This window comes from Hoplias malabaricus, chromosome X2 (assembly GCF_029633855.1).
Source record: "Hoplias malabaricus isolate fHopMal1 chromosome X2, fHopMal1.hap1, whole genome shotgun sequence".
NCBI lineage: Eukaryota > Metazoa > Chordata > Actinopteri > Characiformes > Erythrinidae > Hoplias > Hoplias malabaricus.
The window spans coordinates 24,532,570-24,544,777 of record NC_089819.1 but is presented as its reverse complement, the minus strand read 5'-3'; the positions used below and the strand labels follow the sequence as shown (position 1 = coordinate 24,544,777).

At 42.4% G+C, this 12,208-nt stretch overlaps 1 protein-coding gene across 1 annotated transcript in view; it reads left to right on the top strand.

Annotated features, from left to right (window-relative positions):
* LOC136676495 (V-type proton ATPase 116 kDa subunit a 2-like) overlaps positions 1–12,208 on the top strand; it is a 33,900-nt gene that overhangs the window by 2,392 nt on the left and 19,300 nt on the right. The window contains exons 2-10 of the mRNA XM_066653569.1: positions 175–253; positions 2,689–2,786; positions 3,517–3,654; positions 5,048–5,145; positions 6,369–6,495; positions 6,887–6,969; positions 7,057–7,150; positions 10,053–10,265; positions 11,651–11,801. Of these exons, the coding sequence (XP_066509666.1) occupies positions 175–253; positions 2,689–2,786; positions 3,517–3,654; positions 5,048–5,145; positions 6,369–6,495; positions 6,887–6,969; positions 7,057–7,150; positions 10,053–10,265; positions 11,651–11,801 (1,081 nt within the window). The remainder of the gene's footprint in view (positions 1–174; positions 254–2,688; positions 2,787–3,516; positions 3,655–5,047; positions 5,146–6,368; positions 6,496–6,886; positions 6,970–7,056; positions 7,151–10,052; positions 10,266–11,650; positions 11,802–12,208) is intronic.

The window sequence follows — 12,208 nt, the reverse complement described above, 5'->3', positions numbered from 1 at the left end:
AGTGACTCCAACTGGGGTTGTAAAAGATGTCAGTGCATAAATATGTTTATAGTATTCATGCTGTCCACATTTTGAAATTAAGATTAATATCTAAAGATTATCAGCGTCCAAAGGTGATTTACCTACTGTTGAATGAAATTAAATGTTTCTTTCACGTCTTATTTTCTGTTTCAGCTCAACCCAAGTGTAAACGCCTTCCAGCGCAAGTTTGTTAACGAGATTAAGAGATGTGAGGAGATGGAGAGGATCCTGGGTAATTTTCATTCTTTGTCATAAGCTGCTTAGTTAGGGCTCTGGGAAAAGCTGGAATTCCAAATCGGCTCCTTGTGAATACTGGGGGGAAAATAAAGATGCAACTTCAATGAATTACTGAGATATTATAATGATTGTTAACTTAACATTATACAACAAACATCTGCTTAATGGATGAAATCTAAAAACATCACTTTTATAGAGAGATGTTTACATTCAGTATTCACTTATGATTCTCTCTCATAAGTCTTTTACCACTGTGACGTGTTATAAACCTTCTACAGGGTGGGCCATTTATATGGATACACCTTAATAAAATGGGAAAGGTTGGTGATATTAACTTCCTGTTTGTGGCACATTAGTATATGGGAGGGGGGGGGGGGGGGGACTTTTCAAGATGGGTGGTGACCATGGCGGCCATTTTAAAGTCAGCCATTTTGGATCCAACTTCTGTTTTTTCAATGGGAAGAAGGTCGTGTGACGCATCAAACTCATTGGGAAAATAAAAGTTGGATCCAAAATGGCCGACTTCAAAATGGCCGCCATGGTCACCACCCATCTTGAAAAGTTTTCCCCCTCCAATGTGCCACAAACAAGAAGTTAATATCACCAACCATTCCCATTTTGTTAAGGTGTATCCATATAAATGGCCCACTCTGTAGAACAATTTAATTTACAAATTGACAAAGTTTTGTGGTAGTTTTTCTGTCACTGGTGGCAGGGGTCAGCATTTCCTGAGATCCAGTGCCAAAGTTGGTCTGGTAATTAGCTAAAATTAAAAAATGGATAATAATAAAAGTCTCACTGGACCAATTAACCCTTTGTGCTAGACAAACACATTAATCCATGTGTTTATTAACATCTTCACAGTAATAAAGCAGAAAAATATTTTAATACTGCCCTCACTTTAACGAAAGGCTGAAAGTCGGTGTTTTTTTTAAGTACAGATGATCTTCAGTGTGGTCAGGAATGCGCAACATTTATCACAGCAAATGTCATTCCACCCATGAAACGTTCTTGCAGGGGTTTTCTGCACACACACATCAGATCGTCTCACCTAAGGTTTATGTTGCTAACATTTGTTAAAAGGGCGTGTAAAATATCAAACTCTGTTACCTATAGTCTAATTGACTTTTGTAACACAGTAGTATTGCTTTCCAATATGCACTATAGTGGGGTGTTTTGACAAGGTAGGACAAATTTTAAAATTCAGTGGATTGAGGGATGCTTGTGGCTTCTGTGTCATAAGTAAGAAGGCGATTCTTCATGTATTTGGACAGCTGTACTGTGAAAATGATTTTTAACCAAAAAATAGCAACTGTTATCTCATCATTATTTATGTAAATGTTTCACTATTCGTTTTAGTTGAGTTTAGTTGAGTCATCAGCTTAAGATTGTGGTTTGACAGAATTAACTTTGTAGCTTCAGCAGATTGTTGATAGATAAAGATGGGGCCATGATGATTTGACAGATTTTTAGTTGCTTGCAAATGATAGTACACTTTAATTTTTGGCATTTTACTCTAAAGCAATGACTTCTCAGTTTTTAACCAGTATGCACTCATTGTCCACACTGTTAAACCCACCTACCTCATTGGTCAACTTTGGACCAAAGTTGTTGTTCATCATCTTCTAGTTCAGTGGTTCCCAAAATCGTTTCTGCAGTGCTGCCCTTTTGTAGATGCAAATATTTTCAAGCTACACACTAGCAGTGCTCAAACACGCCTCGTTCATTTGCCTTGACACTGCAAAATAGCTGCTCCCACTTTGGGAACCACTGCTGATGCCCTTCATCAATGAACACCTCACACTGTTGGCTGGATATTTTTGGTTGGTGGACTATTCTCAGTTCAGCATTGCCATTGAGGGGTTTATAAACTCCAGCAGCACTACTGTGTCTGATCCACTCGTAACAGTGCAAGGCACACTAACACAGCAACCACCACCACATCAAACAAGCAGGTCAGTTTAATGTTTTGGCCCGTTGGTGTATGCAGACACATTTACAAAGTTACTTTAGTTTACTTTATTTCAGGTACTGAATATTTCATCCAGTACACTCTTAGTAAATTTCTGAGAAAGTTTCCTCACATTTTGATAGCTCTGGAGTCTGGAAAAAGTCAGTTGTTTATACCAGCTCTGGCTCTTCAAACAGGAAACAAACTCAGGGCTTCAAACAGAGAAAAACAATCACGAAAAAAGGCTTCTGAAGTAGCACCCGGGGAGAGGAACGTTTACCTCGGTGCTGAGTTCAAACAGCAGCAGTCGGGCTCCAGAATCATATACAACACATTTAATAGTTCATGATAAATAATTAAGTACAATATGAGTGTAATTAAATGTTTAAAAACTATTACACATTGTCTGTTTTTGTCTTTTTTCAAAAATGGGGCCTCCATGTAAAAGTTTGTGTGTGTGTGCGCTCATCCTATTGCAGTGTATCTTATGAGGGAGATCAAGAGAGCTGACATAGCTCTGCCTGAAGGCGAGGTGAACCCAGTGGCTCCACTACCCAAACACGTGATGGATATAATGGTAAGACCACTGGACTCCATTCATGCACTGCTGGAGGTTAATGAGACTGATTTCCTCTGAGAAAAAAGAGGGAGCTGTAGTATTTGCTTTAAGGTCTAATTGGTCGATAGAAGAAGGACCTTGCCACAACCTTAAAGACAGTTTAATGAGCGTACAGCGAACACATTTACTGTTATGTACACCACTGTTTTGACATGCAGACACAATGAACTAGTACTACATAGAAACTTTTTTAACTGGGCTTTTTTAATATGTTTTTCATAGAATTAACAGTAGTTATTCCAACATAAAGTTATGGCTAGTTGGTTTAAAACTACACTCTTCATTTTATCAGCTATATTTACTGTATAGGTGCATTTTTCCCAGTCTTTAGCTTTGCATGTTTCACTTTCACAAGTGGATCAGACACAGCAGGCAGTGCCTCAAGAGTTTTCAAAACCCTCATTCCCCCTACTGGACTGAGAATAGTCCACCGTACAGAAGCATCCAACCGACAGCGTCCTGTGACCACTGCTGAGGGACTATTCAGTGACTCATTTGAGCAAATCATGAGCTACTCTCTCTAACTTTACATCTGCAAGTGTTTAGTAAATGGGAACGTTGTTATAAGCTCAAACTGCACTGCTGTGTCTGATCCACTCAGAGGTGGTTTTAATGATACGGCTAATGGGTGAATATATATACACAGTCCATGTGTGTTTAAGTCCTCTCTGATTCACTGTAATTTCAGGAGCAGCTTCAGAGGCTGGAGCTGGAGCTGAGTGAGGTCACCAGGAACAAAGAGAAACTGCAGAAGAACCTTCTGGAACTGACCGAGTACACGCACATGTTGCACATCACACGCAACTTTGTACAACGCAACGTAGAGGTGGGTCACTTCTCTCAGAGGATTACAGATAAGCAGTTCCAGTGTTGCTAACACTGGAGATTTACTTCTCTTTAGGTCCTTTGCGTCACAGTTCTAGGATGCTGCTGTTCCAGAAATATTCAGTTTTGTATTTTCTATGCGTCAAAGAAAGAAACTGCCTGAAGTTTTTTGAACACTGTATTGTGGAGTATTTTTCTCTGCCTTTTTTATTTTAGTGTTTAATAGTGATAGCTATGTGTAGCAGGATAGTAGATTATTGCGTGTAATCTTGGACCATATCTATTTTTCCATTCCTGTTTAAACATTAACAAGACCTTAAAGGGGTGCAGCAGGTTAGTGTCGCAGTCACACAGCTCCAGGGGCCTGGAGGTTGTGGGTTCGATTCCCGCTCTGGGTGACTGTCTGTGAGGAGTGTGTCGTGTTCTCTCTGTGTCTGTGTGGGTTTCCTCCGGGTGACTGTCTGTGAGGAGTGTGGTGTGTTCTCCCTGTGTCTGCGTGGGTTTCCTCCGGGTGACTGTCTGTGAGGAGTGTGGTGTGTTCTCCCTGTGTCTGCGTGGGTTTCCTCCGGGTGACTGTCTGTGAGGAGTGTGGTGTTTTCTCCCTGTGTCTGCGTGGGTTTCCTCCAGGTGACTGTCTGTGAGGAGTGTGGTGTTTTCTCCCTGTGTCTGCGTGGGTTTCCTCCGGGTGACTGTCTGTGAGGAGTGTGGTGTGTTCTCCCTGTGTCTGTGTGGATTTCCTCTGGGTGACTGTCTGTGAGGAGTGTGGCGTGTTTTCCCTGTGTCTGCATGGGTTTCCTCCGGGTGCTCCGGCTTCCTCCCACAGTCCAAAAACACACGTTGGTAGGTGGATTGGTGACTCAAAACTGTCCATAGGCGTGAGTGTGTGTGTTGCCCTGTGAAGGACTGGCGCCCCCTCCAGGGTGTATTCCCGCCTTGCACCCAATGATTCCAGGTAGGAATTAAAGAAAACTTTAAAATTAAAATAAAAAAGCAGACAATTATAAAAATACAAGGTTTGTTTGAGTGTCTCTAGTCGGTTTAATTTTCCTTCAACCGTCTTCTCATTTGTTCCTCAATGAACAACTCTTTTCATGAAGAGTAGGGAGATCAAATGACCACATGGAATTTGTGGTCACCTGATTTTGAAGGCAACCAGCCTTTCTTTTCTAACAGTCTTAAGTGTTTCCCACTACCAAAAGTCTTCAGATTAACACAGAATCATCTTGAATAATCCCATTGATGGAAAAAGCCTTTAAAACATCAACCGTCCCAAAATGAGTTTTTAAAAACATGTTTTTAAAATGCTTTTATAGTGTGTGTATATGCAGGATGATATTCTGAGAAATAGGATCCATGACGACATCCTGCGTGTGTTTTGCTTGTTGTGAAAACAGAGGGAATCGGTGAGGCCGCAGTATGAAGAGTTTCCTTTCTTGGAGAAAGACGTCAGGATGGACTACAGCAGCATGCAGAGGCTTGGGGCCAAACTTGGGTGAGAGGCCTGTGTCTTGGGTGCATGTGGTTAACTTATTGTCCCTTTAGGGAAGTGCAGTACAGCAGAATATATATATATATATATATATATATATATATATATATATATATATTGTGAGTTGTTACTGTATGAATAAGGTATCATCTATTTGTACATAGGGTAGTGCTGGAAGCAGAGTACAAAAGAATAAAAGTATAAGTACAAAATAGTGCTGATTTTAAAGTACAGTGATCCCTCGTTTTTCGCGGGGGACGCGTTCCAAGACCATCGGTGAAAAACGAATTTCCAGGAAGTAGAGCAAAGATATTTTTTTATGTATGTAACGAGTATTTGGACTTTTAAACCCCTCCCTGTTACTGTTAACAACCCACCCTGTGCAGTAAACAGTCGTTCTCTAATGTTTTTCAGCTGGAACTACATGTGATTTCCTACCAGTTTCTTTAATAGAGTCATTCCTAAGCTGTGATTTAGCGTCAGTAAATTTCCCCTCGGATGTGGACGTGAACAATACATGTACCGTACGTAAGAAACACTTGTAAATGATATATTTTGTCACCTACAGGCCCAGTCTAATACATGTAAACAATAAAAAAGCCCCCTTGAAAAAACCCGCGAAGTAGAGAAAGATGAACCGTGAAGTTGCGAGGGATTACTGTAACGCTAACTGTTGCAATATCTGCAACAGGCATTACAGAATAGGTACAAAATAAAGTGGAGCCAGCTGCCTAACCAAACCCGTCACTTTAAAATGAAAATGATGCAGGGACATGTGTCCACAAACTGTTGGATATATATTGTAGGTCTTTTCAAGTCTTGTATTTCTACCAAGCTCGTAGTGTGAAGGTAGCACAAGCTTCCTCTGTATTGATCCATGACATTTTTTCAAACATACCCTAAACAAACCCTAACACCTTAACCGTTTCTGTTACAGCTGAGAGAGACAGAGAGAGAGATACAGAGAGCCAGAGAGTGTGAGACAGAGAGAGAGAGAGACTGAGACTGAGAGAGAGAGAGAGAGAGAGAGAGAGAGAGAGAGAGAGAGAGAGAGAGAGAGAGAGAGAGAGAAAGAAAGAGACAGAGAGAGAAAGAGAGAGTGAAGCCCTTTATGCTGTTTGGACTCCTATCCATGCATGCTAACAATTTCATTTAGTTTGTGGAGATTCCTAAACCTCTACTCTAAGTGTGACTGTTTCAGAGTTTGCTGTTTCCTCTGTGTGCAGGTTTATCTCAGGACTGATCCAGAGAGCGAAGATTGAGGCCTTTGAGCGTATGCTGTGGAGAGTGTGTAAAGGATACACCATCCTCAGCTACGCAGAGATCGACGAATGCCTGCAAGATCCATACACTGTAATTTACACGGGATTATGAATACATGGAAATTATTGCATATTTCTGTGGAAAGCTTTTATTATTATATCCATGTACATTAGTTTATTTATTAGAGAAAAGAGACTGATCTCTGACATCTGTCTGACATTGATTTCACTGATGACCGGTTGTTTGATTTTAGTCAGATTTTATTTGAAGTACCGTGCAGCACTTAGCTTTATCTTTGCTGAGTTTAAATATTATTTCAGAATTAGTCTACAGCAGTATCCTATGTGCATTGTTCCTCTTCTGTAGTCTCATATGTTTGTTCTGTGGTCAGTTTTGGGCGATTTCTTACTTGTGGCTGAGTCTTGTTAAATCTGTGGTCAGCTGAGTGTAACTCTGTTTCCTCCTGGTTTGTGTTTCGCAGGGGGAGCCTACGAGAAGTGTTGTGTTCCTCATTTCTTACTGGGGTGATCTGATCGGACAGAAAGTGAAGAAGATCTGTGACTGGTAATGAGCTCCATATGAGTAAAATCAACTTAGCTTTAGTCAGTTCAGCTGCTTATGTTTAATCATTGGCCCCTTTTTCTTTTTCAGCTACCACTGTCACCTGTACCCGTATCCCAACAGTAATGAAGAAAGGGCCGACGTGGTGGAAGGTCTCCGCACGCGCATTCAGGACCTTCACACTGTGAGTGTACACAGGATTCTAACTGCATATGGGCTATCTCTGCATTAATGCACATAATGCAAACCCTCACACCTCGCAATTAAATCTGTGTCCCTTTTAACAGTTTTAAATTATTCGTCAAATCCTTTCTTCCCAAAAATTTGTTGTCGTCAGTGCTACCTATCAGCAGTTCATCACCAGAATAAGGCACAGTGCCACCTGCCTTGGGAGGACTGGGTATACACATGCTTTTCGAACTGCCACTGAACTGCAGAGGATGGTGCATACTGCCCAAATCTGTCACATCACTTAACAGATGCCCATTCTATGTGGGGACAATGTCATCCTACCCACCCAGAGAACAAGGCAATTTCTGCTCTTACTTGAGATCCCTTAACATTTTGATCATGTTACGGATGTAGGCTAATGAAATGTCCAGCGAGTCTCATCTAAGGAGTCTTTATTGGGGTAGCATGGTGTCTCTGCTCAAGCTGGGGAATGATTCTTATAGAACACATGTTTATCACACATTTTGTAACCCTTTAACACACATTCATTCATTCATTCATTGTCTGTAAGCGCTTATCCAGTTCAGGGTCACAGAGCCTACCTGGAATCATTGGGCGCAAGGTGGGAATACACCCTGGAGGAGGTGCCAGTCCTTCACAGGCCAACACAGACACACACACACGCACACACACACATTCACTCACACACTCACACCTACTGACACTTTTTGAGTCGCCAATCCACCTACCAACGTTTGTTTTTGGACTGTTGGAGGAAACCGGAGCACCCGGAGAAAACCACGCAGACACAAGGAGAACACACCACACTCCTCACAGACAGTCACCCGGAGGAAACCCACGCAGACACAGGGAGAACACACCACACTCCTCACAGACAGTCACCTGGAGCGGGAATCAAACCCACAACCTCCAGGTCCCTGGAGCTCTGTGACACTACCTGCTGCGCCACCGTGCCGCTCCCTTTAACACACATGAGGGTGTAATTCAGTCCTACACAAATATTAAAGAGAAATAGGATGGTGTTAAAGTGGCCTGTGATGATATTAGGTGATTTATAATTTACACTGCATTCAACTACATCTACCACATGGTTGAAATGGCAATTCTCTCTGGATAAGGACCATGAATGTAACTGTAAATAAAGTCTTATTGTGTTATATACAGCGGGTCAAAGTGTCAAAATAGTTCTGTATTTTTTCCAGAGAACCATCTCTATCTGAGTCACATGAACAAATTCTTTAACCATTAACCATTTAAGAGCTAACAAAAAAAGAGAAATCTTTAACCATCAAAGTCAGCACACTCAAGGCTGTGTGCAGTAAAGACAGAACACATGCAGGATCGTGTACTGTGCTTCAGTGAATCCAAGAATAATCTTATCTTTAAAATGAAACATACAGTTAAATGAAAGGGGATTTTCGGAAGCAGCTGCAGATGAGCCTAAAATCACTACATCTGATGTAACGCATGGACTAGTGGACTAGATCCAGTTTTGGAGTGCTCGTTATGATTCAGCACTTCCATCAGATCCTCACAGTAATGTTCCAATGTCTAGTATAAAGCTGTCTAGGAGGTGTTGAGGCTATAGATGCAAATAAATTACATACCCCCTATTAACACTTCTTGATTTAAAGAAATGTAAGGTGAGTAAGTGTCCACAAACTTTTGGCTATATGTTCTGTGTTGGTCGACAGAGGGCCGGGTGCAGGTTTTGTCCCATGATGCATCATGTGACATGTCTGGAATCCCTGGAGAGTGATTTTGGCTTAAAAGGAGACAGAAATGACATTAGTTTTCTGCTTCTGCACATGATGACCATGAGGTTTAACCTCTGAGGGCCTTTTCCCACCACATCAGGCTACAGATAAATTTGTGCATTTATTTACATGTTAATGTAAATATTGGCTAACTCAACAACTCGAATCAGTTCATGTTAGGATGGGATATTCTCTCAATTTTATTTGTGTACTTCTCATTCATTCATTCATTATCTGTAAGTGCTTATCCAGTTCAGCGTCACAGTGGGTCCAGAGCCTACCTGGAATTACTGGCCGCAGGGCAGGAATACACACACACACACATTCACTCACACACTCACTCCTACGGACACTTTTTGAGTCACCAATCCACCTACCAACGTGTGTTTTTGGACTGTGGGAAGAAACTGGAGCACCCAGAGGAAACCCACGCAGACACAGGGAGAACACACCACACTCCTCACAGACAGTCACCCGGAGGAAACCCACGCAGACACAGAGAGAACACACCACACTCCTCACAGACAGTCACCCGGAGGAAACCCACGCAGACACAGGGAGAACACACCACACTCCTCACAGACAGTCACCCGGAGCGGGAATCGAACCCACAACCTCCAGGTTCCCGGAGCCGTGTGACAGTAACCTGCTGCACCACCGTGCTGCCCATTTGTGTACTTGTTCTTTCAATGTTATCCCAACTCTATTCCCAGTTATTTATATTATTTGCCTCAACCCCTTCCTGGCTTCTCTTGTGAGCCCTGAATATATTGTGCCAGACTCTCATTTATTTGTGGCTGTTGTGAAGTGCACAGCACTGCCTCTGCTTTGTTCTAACTCAGATTTATTTATTATATACTGACACCTAGTGGCCTGGATGTAGTAGAGATCCTTTACAAAAACTACATTGATCATGGCTGCCCCTTTGTGGCACAACCCACTGTGTGGAGCATAAACTGGTTCATTCTGGCACTAAGCAGGATTATTCTTCATAAGTGGCACACTTTATGAATTCATGTCATGTGTTAAGCTTCACATAATCAGGGTTTTTTTTTTTTACATTGTTTGCTACTATTTGGGTTTCTTTGTTCTTAAATGTGGCTTAGGATTTCACAGATTCCTTTTCATCTGCTGTAGGTTCTTCACCGGACGGAGGACTACTTGAGGCAGGTGTTGAACAAAGCCTCTGAGTCTGTGTTCACCTGGGGGATTCAGGTGAAGAAGATGAAGGCCATCTACCACATCCTCAACCTCTGCAGCTTCGATGTCACCAACAAGTGCCTGATAGCGGAGGTGTGGTGTCCTGTGAACGACCTGCCGGCCTTGAGGAGGGCGCTAGAGGAGGGCTCGGTGAGACTACTGTACTCCATTCTGCCTCTGTGCTGGTAAAAGTCCTGTATAAAGAGGGACTCCGCTTTTCTCAAGTCAGTGGTTGAGATGTAAAGATTGCATTGTGGTGTAGTGTGTTTTCATGGGAAGTTGTTAATTGTAGAGAATAATAACCACTCCTAGTGTATGAATGAAAGGTTTCATCTCAGCTGTTTAACTAAGCAGACGAAGATTTGTAGTCCCGCTTTAATTGTCCAGAGGTCCTGATTTTATGATTATAGAGTAGTTATGACCTTGCCTCTCAGTTGTGTCACTTCCAGTTCTGTCCAGAAGTCCCGTGAGAGTGGATCTCCATTAAACCTTTGCTTTTAAATGCTTTGAAGTTATAGACATTCGGCATTGAAGAGTCAGGAGACTGGAGTTCGGCGTTGACTGGAGTTTATTTGCACATACACAGGATCATGTATGAGTACAGCTGGATGATCTCAGTCTATGTCAGGATGATCTGAAGTTTGGAAACTGGAGGCTCAGAGGTTTCCTTCACGTGCATGCAGAAAAGCATGGGCACAGCTTGGTCATCAGTTTGTCACCAGTTCAGTCTATAGCCAGTTCATTCTACACCCAATCCAGTCTGATCCTAATCCAGTCTGGTCCCGATCCAGTATGACACCAAATATTTAAGAAGGGCTTTATATAGATTGGAGAAATGGGGGAAGGGAATAGGAGGAAGAAGAGGAGTGAGAGGAGAGGTACGTAGAATGAGGGTGATGAAGAATATGGTAATCCTGAGAGGAGTAAGCGGCAGAATAAGAATGAGAGGTGGGGTAAGTGTGAAGAGGAGGTGTGAGGCAGGAAGGAGGGAAAAGGTGAGAGAGCATGGAAATCAGGGGAGGGGTAGGAGAAAGAATAGGAGTGAGAGGAAGGGTAGGTGTGATAAGGGTGATGGTCAAAGAAAGAAGTAAACATAGCACAAAAACTAAGGAAATGTGTTTCCCTTTTAAATGGTGCCACATTTGTAAGGGACATGCATTTGTGGGAGGAGCAGTGGAGCTGAGTGTGTGGGTTGCGTGGGTCCCATTGAACACTGTGGGATCAGCTGGGCGTAGAACTGAAGTGCTGGTTGAAGAAAGGGATGCCATCCCACAGCAGTGTGGGACCAGGCTGGTGACCAGCGTGAGGAGGAGGTGGAGGCTGTTGTGGCTGTGTACGGTTCTTCCACACGCTACTGAGGCTTCTGTTTGTTATAGAAAAATCAAAAAGCTAAATAAGGAAAGAGATTCCTGTCATTGCTTATTTTACCACATCCTTAAGTGCTTTCAAAAACCTGTTTTACTGTACTGTGATTGTTAGTTCTACATGGAAACCTTTAATCATTCTGAGCTCATTACCTGCTTTTGCTGTTTCAGAGAAAAAGTGGAGCGACTGTGCCATCGTTTGTGAACAGAATTCCCAGCACCGACACTCCGCCCACTCTCATACGGACCAACAAGTTCACCTCAGGATTTCAGAATATAGTGGACGCCTATGGAGTCGGCAGCTATAGAGAGGTCAACCCAGGTGAGACGGTGCTTTACTGCGGACGGTTAAAGCTCAGGCCTGGATCTCTGCAGTGAAGCTTAATCTATAAGGGCTTCAGAGTGATAAATATGTCTTTTATATTATGTGTAATTCATAATACAAAAACAACAGAAATACTGAAATAATAAGGAGAAGAACTACAGTGTTCAGCTGATGGCAGAAAGGTGACGCTGTAAGTAGAATTGCTGCCACACACCACAAAGTTCTCAGGGTCACAGGGACTCTCATCAGGAATAGAAAGAAGTGTAAAAAAAACTGTAGGACAAGAAGAGAGGAGAATTATGGGCTGTGAAGGGAATTGTTGTAAGTGGTGGCTTTCAAAATAAGAGCGTAAACGTTCTGTGAATGAGATTCTCTCTCTGTCTCTCTCTCTCTCTCTGTCTCTC